The sequence below is a fragment of the Ursus americanus genome, chromosome 5 (genome assembly GCF_024610735.1).
Source record: "Ursus americanus isolate L20-20 chromosome 5, mUrsAme1.1.p, whole genome shotgun sequence".
Lineage (NCBI taxonomy): Eukaryota > Metazoa > Chordata > Mammalia > Carnivora > Ursidae > Ursus > Ursus americanus.
In genome coordinates, this window is record NC_142131.1 from 82965489 (window position 1) to 82972920 (window position 7432).

At 35.6% G+C, this 7432-nt stretch overlaps 1 protein-coding gene across 1 annotated transcript; it reads left to right on the forward strand.

The window, feature by feature from the left end:
- The first annotated feature begins 5795 nt into the window (after nucleotides 1–5795).
- Nucleotides 5796–6752, forward strand: LOC123779409 (olfactory receptor 6M1-like). Its single transcript, XM_045777500.2, has one exon. The coding sequence runs from the start codon at nucleotides 5796–5798 to the stop codon at nucleotides 6750–6752; it is 957 nt and encodes a 318-aa protein (XP_045633456.2).
- The last annotated feature ends 680 nt before the right edge of the window (nucleotides 6753–7432 follow it).

Below are 7432 nucleotides of genomic sequence, written 5' to 3' on the forward strand. Positions count from 1 at the left end.
TGAAAAAAAAAGGAAATTGGGCAACTGTGACAGATAAGATCCATCTCCAATACCATCTCTGTAAGTTAATTATAAATAATTTTAAACATGTGGAATAGACACAAAGGGTATAGTTTATTACGTAGGGTCATGGGAAAAAAGCACATAATAAAACTGTATATAATTATTACTGCTAAAATTAACTTTCATGTCTATTAAATTATGTTTATAATTATAATAAGGATTTGTATTTTCAAATTACGGATATATTTCCTTTCTTTCTTCGAAGTCATAAGGAGGGCACGTATTGCATGGTGCACAGGGTGTTATACGCAACTAATGAATCATTGAACTTTACATCAAAAACCAGGGATGTACTGTATGGTGACTAACATAATATAATAAAAAATATTATTATAAAAAAAACAAAGTTATATTTCATGCATCTTTGTTACTTTTTCAATTTAAGTATTTGGAAAGATTCTTTCCTTTCTGATTACGTGAGATTTATGTGGAATTGTGTGGGAATTTGTACTAGCAATCATTATAGTGATTATTGATCACTGTGCTAGATGTTGAGCATAACAGTAGTGAATGTTAGGTGTGGTTCATGCCCTTATGCATAACATTCTGTTTGGACAGATATGAGTAGCACACAAGAAACCTGAACCTGTGTGACAACCCAGCCTGATGGTTACTTGATGGGATTCTGAAGTCACAGCCATGGAGCTGGAATGGGTTGGTGGGCAGTGGCATAGTAACTAACCCCCTTTCAAGGGGATTGTGTTAAGTTACACCTTGAAGACGAGGAAAACATGGAACAAAGAAGGACACATATTGGCTCCTATGGAGCCCTAAACTGAGAGAATCTTCGTAATTCACAACTTCCAAATATCACTTCTACAAATGAGAAGTATTTTGGTTTGCATGAAGGGAGGGATTGAGGTAGAGAAAGCCTAAGCATTCTCTTCTGCCTCAAAAGAAGCTATAAAATGCAATAGTTCCTCACAGTGCCTTTGTCTGTGCATGATTTATCAACTGTTCCTCTAAATTATATAAATCATCTTCTCAGATACTGTACATTGAGAGTAAATTCTAAGGTAATAACATCTGCTCATAATGTTAATTTCTAGAATAAATTGTATGAAACCAGTTTCTTATTTGTCCTTCAATAACGTGATAGCCTCAAAATTATACATAGTTTTTGGATATAGTCTTCGTTAATTTCCAATCCACAGCGTGGAAGTTTCATTATAATCTTCTTTAAGAAAAGTAATGATTCTTACAGATTTCGCTACCGTTCATGAATTACAGCCAGTACTGTCAATTTCCCATATTCATTCATTCATTCTTCCATGCATTCATTCATTCATCCATTCAAACACTCACAAAATACTTTCAACGACCAACCTATGCCACTGTACTGTGTTAAAATATCCTAGGTGAAAAAAGTATTTATTCTGAATAAGTTCACTAAGGATTTGAGAAAGGGATAGCTATACTTGTGACATAGACTAAGAGCAGAGTGTGTATAAGAGTATATTTGTAATCTGCAGAGGACCCTACAAGTCAGGAAAGGTAATCATATGTTCAGTCAGAGAGAACACAAAAAAGATGGACATGATATTAGGCTTTAAATGTCTATTTCATTTTACCTAAAGGAAAAAGGGACAGAGAGGCATTTGTGGAAGAAGAAATTATATTTGTAAATATAACAGTGTTGAAAGAAAATATTATTTTTGAATCCCAGAAAATAATTCCTGCCAGAACAAGAATACAGTGCACATTGAGCATTAATTGGAAATAAGAGATGAAAAAATGTGGAAATAAAATAGTGTAAGATCCAATATACATACAAGCAGACCTACCACAAATACATAAAGGAACAAAAAGGAAATGAAAAAAAAATGTCCTTTCTCTGGAAAAAAAAAAGGTAACAAAATGGATTCATCAATTTGATAACCCCGTCCTCACACACACAGAGAATTATTTTGGGTGTCCATTGGAACCTGCCCCTGCCCCGGGCTCTTTTTGCAGTGAACAACATGTTCATCAATATTTCTCCCTCCCTCATGTAGGCTTCTAGTGAAGTAATCCGATTCTGTTTGATGAATAAATCTTTCATATTTATTAGACAGGTTCATGTGGGAAATCATGATTGCACGTAAACCAGCGTCATCCACCGAAAAGAAATAAAAAAAGTAATAATGGAGTACATATATTCTTGATTTCAGAGGACACCTTATTCAGAGATAACAATATTTTACCTAAAAAGTTTCAGCCACGTTTGCACAGAAAACAATTACTTTTTTTTGAAATATGTCATCCTTTTATTCTTTAAACTCCTCTGGGAAAGCAAAGTGTTCTCTGCATATTGGAGTCACAGAGGAATACACTCATTAAAAGTTTCAGGAACACAGAGAGAGTGAGAACATGGCCCTTCCCCACCCAGCTATGCTCCCTGGGGGCTTATAGGCTGAGGAGCTGCTTTCAAAACTGTTCCAACCTCTGAAACTATTTCTGCAGAAGGTCCGGAACTGGGGACTTATCCTGTATTATGTTGTCACCACAAGGGGTGGGACAGAACAGTTTTTATTTAACCCCAGTTCCTGAGCCCAAGAGCTGAGTTTCAAAAGGAAAAAAGTGGCACAAAGATGGGCATTTCTTCTGCTTTTCCTTCATCTAAATCATTTTTATTGGGCAGGGGGCACTTCTTGTAAGACAGGACGATGGGGTGATAGAGAAAGAAGTTTTCTGTGTTGGAGAGAAGATGGGGGACTTCCTAAAGGTATTATCCATGTACAAGTTTGTCCAGTGAGAGCAAATGCACCCACATTTAATAGTTTACATTTGTTTGAAACTGAGATGATAGGGAAGTTAGTACATTGTATGATTAGGTCTTAATTTGAGATTTTGTTGTAAGAAAGTCAGGACTGATTCAATTTAATGAGAAATAAACTTCCATACTCTCACATATTTTTCTTCAGGATTTCAAACATTGCTTCATTTCTGTAGTATCTACTTTGCCTCATTAGTTTCCTGAACCCCAACCCAAACATTCAATGTCTAGGTTTACTTCAAGGCACATTCATCAAATAGCTGTTCCAACTTTTTTATCAGTCTTATTTCTTATCTATTCTGAGAGAGCTTCTTCTTCTCTTTCTCTTCCCCTCCCTCTCTCTCTCTCTTCATTGATCTCTCCATCCCTCTCCCTCCCTCTGTCCCTCCCTCTCTTTCTGTCTCTCACTCTCCCTCCCTCCCTCTCTCCCTCTCCCTCTGTCTCACTCCCTTGCTCTCTCTCTCTCACCTCTATTTCTGATACTGATGCATGTTTTCTGAAATCAGATTATGAAGAACACTGCCTCACTTGTTGCTGTCACTAAAATTATTAAATATACATTTGTTAGTCTTGGTCTTCTGTCTACTTCACATTTCCTTGTAATGCTCACTGTATTATGTATTCTGACAATCAGTTCTTAAAAGGAATTTGACTTTGTGGATTACAGATAGAGTATGACCCATTTTATTCTTTTAAGATTTTATTTATGGATTTGAGAGAGCAAGAGCAGGAGCAGAGGCAGAGGGAGAAGCAGACTCCCCACTGAACAGGCAGCCTGGTCCTGAGATCATGACCTGAGTGGACACTTAAACAACTGAGCCACCCAGGTGCCCAAGTATGCCCCATCTGATTATCACTGGTCAGTTAAGATTCTTTCCTTATACCTACTCTACAGAATTAAATAAACTACTTATATGGGCGTTTATAACGTTGGGGAGATTTATCTTACAGTGTTTTCCTCTGTCTAGTATACTAGCTGATACTGTGAAATCATATTTATTTTATTGCTTAAAAATAGAGTCTTTAAAAATTAGACATTATATTTTCCATATTTTGGCCATTTCTGAACTTAAATCAAATCCTACCTTTTAGTTATAATTGAATCTTAGTTATAAATAATTTTGCAGTATCAATTCCAATTAATGGATTTGTTCTATATTCCATTTGTAATATTACAGACATTTCCTAGAATTTATTTCCAATTACTTTATTCTACTAATACTCATATAATTAATTCTTTATTTAATTCCCTTTGAAACATATAGAAAATATTGTGTCAAATTCTCTTATTGCCATGTTTTTTTTCATTTCTGCTTCTATTTCTAAAAGTTGTCTCCCTTAAATTTGATGTGATCTTTCATGTCATATAGTTTCATGACATTTTGATCCATTTTTTATCTAATTTTGTGTCCCTTGCTTTGATAATGATTTTTCTACCATTAATATGGTACCACATATTTCAGTTTCTCACAAGTTTTTCCTAAAATATTTATACCAGTGCTTATATTTTTTACATCTTGAGCCATTTTATGTTGTGTGTGTTTCTGACAAATGTATTGGTTTTATATTACAGTCCTAGATGAATAACAGTACCAGGGAATATTTTAATATTTATTGGTACAATTCTTATTGCTCAGATTTATGATTATTATTTTCAAAATGCTTTTTGTGCATTTTTTGTTGTTGTTATTTATTTTGTTATATCAAAAGACAATTAGGTTTATTTTTATCCCACATTTTATGCGTGTGTGTGTGTGTGTGTGTGTGTGGAGGAAGTCACTTTTGGTAACTCTAACTTCTGTCCAAGTTACGTTATGTACCTCTAGATATACTATTGTGCTTATTTTTTATATGATTATTTGTCAAACTTGAGGAACCTTTGTGTACTTCTTCTGCCAACTCATTGTAAGTTTTTTATTCCTTTTCTGTAATTAATTCAGACACAAACCTGTAATCATTGCCTTGTCCATCAAATATAATATTTAAAAACATAATTGAATAATTATCAAACTGTTATGAATATTAGCACATTATTATATAATTCTTTACAATACAAAAATTTTAAGAAGAGATTCATTTTGACAGGATTTAGTACAGTGCAATGAAAAAGAAGGGCTACAAAGGAAGGACTAGTTGAAATCTATAGAGACAATTGGAATTTAAATAAAAACGTAAAAAGGTAATATTAAATATACAAAGGAGGATAAGCTAATTCACATATTTTTCCACCTTAACTGGCATTTGGAGTGCCAGAGTCACAGGTGGGAAAACCTGGCTGCCATTTCTGTGCATTGTCCACTGTGTCTCTCGAACCAAACTGCACCGTTGACTTGGAGCTGGATTCTGTACCCTCTATGTGTGCTTTCAACATCTAGACATCCCAGATCTTATAAGATAAGCACTGGAAATAAACTGTTTTTATATTTAGAGGCAACAACTAAATATTTCATTGGTGTATTTTGTCAGAACACTTACATGACAAAATTCTTATTGAGAAAACATATAATTGTAATTATAAATTAAACATAACTTTGCAAAGATTTACAGAATACAGAAAGAAAAGAAGCTGATTTTTTAAAGATTATTTATTATTTATTTATTTATTTATATTTGTTGAGATATCTGGAGATAGAGAGAGAGAGCTTCAGCAGGGGGAGCAGCAGAGACAGGGAGAAGCGGAATTCCCACTGAGAATGGAGTCCCACACAGGACTTGATCCCAGGACTCTGGGATCATAACCTAACCCACTGGGAGATGCTTAACCCACTGAGCCACCCAGGCATCATAAGAAGCTGGATTTTTGAAGGATATGTAATACAAATTATAATATCTGTTCTCTTGATCAACTTTGCTAGAACAAATGTTGCTAAAATAATTTATTTTAAATTTATTTTAAATTTCTTAATTTAATGAATGATTCACCATACCTTTTTTTTTTTCTGCTATCACTCTCTTTATAGTAAAAAGAGGCATAAACATGGAAACAGGCAATTGGACATTGGTGACTGAGTTTATTCTTATGGGAATGCCAATGACTAGAGCCCTTGGGGTCCTCCTGTTCTTGATTTTTTTATTGGCCTATTTGGTGACAGTCCTTGGAAACACCCTCATCATTACCCTGATTCTCCTGGATTACAGGCTTCACTCACCCATGTATTTCTTCCTCAGCAATCTCTCTTTCAGTGAAGTATTAACTACCACCTCTGCTGTTCCCAAGATGCTGGCAGATTTCCTGTCAGAGAGAAAGAGCATTTCATTTGGTGGATGCTTCACCCAGTACTATTTCTACTTCCTTTCTGGATGCACGGAGTTCATCATTTTTGCAGTCATGTCCTATGATCGCTATGTGGCCATTTGCAGCCCCCTTCAGTACCCTGTGATTATGACCAGCTCACTCTGTGTGCATCTTGTTATCCTCTCATGGGTGGGTGGCTTTCTCCTCATTCTCCCATCCACTGTCCTTAAGGCTGGGCTTCCATACTGTGGCTCCAATGTGATCGATCACTTTTTCTGTGACAGTGCCCCCCTCCTCCACTTGGCCTGTGCTGACATCCGTGTCATTGAACTCTTGGACTTCCTCACCTCTCTTGTCCTGCTCCTCAGCTCCCTCTCCCTCACCGTGGTCTCCTATGTTTACATCATCTCCACCATTCTGAAGATACCCTCAGGACAAGGCCAACACAAAGCCTTTGCCACCTGTGCGTCTCACTTCACTGTGGTCTCCATGGGCTATGGGATCTCCATTTTTATCTATGTCCGGCCCTCCCAGAAGAGTAGCTTGCATCTTAACAAGATCCTCTTTATCCTGTCTAGTGTCATCACACCACTCCTGAACCCCTTCATCTTCAGTCTACGGAATGAAACCATGAAAGATGCACTGAAGGACAGCTTGGCCAAGGGCCAGAACTTCCTCCATCAGATGAGGTCCAAGTGACATGATCTTTGAGAATCATCTTACTCCTGTGATCCTCAGCTTCATCAACGATTCTAGAAATGTCCCATGAAGTATGTAAATTAATGATAGTGTTGGTTATGGAAGTATTTTAACTTGATAATAAAATATTCTAGTTTCTCATGCATGTTAGATTTTGAAAAATTTGTGTCAATAATTGAAATTTTCATTTCCAGTTGGTAATAAATATAATGGTCGGTAGGAGTAATAGAAGTAGTAGTATTCACTAAGAACTCTATTTCAGATATCACTTGGATGGAAATACATATTTATATATAATAGATATGGAAAAAAAAGGTTTTAGAACATTTCTGCACCCAAAACACACGCAGATATACAGGAGATCCAACTCAGAATAGGATTTAAATCTTTTAATGGGCTGAAATTTTGTCTTACATTGGAATGACATATACTTTACTAATTTTTCTTTATTCTTCAGTTCAGTTTTATTTATGTCATTTCTATTTAGATTAAAAGCTTCTAAAGAAAGTACTTACGGATGTATATGTTCCACAGTATCTTCAAGTATTTCATAATTCAGTGTTACTATTAGAAAAATCTACTACACTTACTTTAAAGGAAGGACTACACAACAGATGGTAATTAAGGAGCAAACACAGGGAAGGAGCAAGTAACAGATATGGATTTTTCAAGGACAAAGA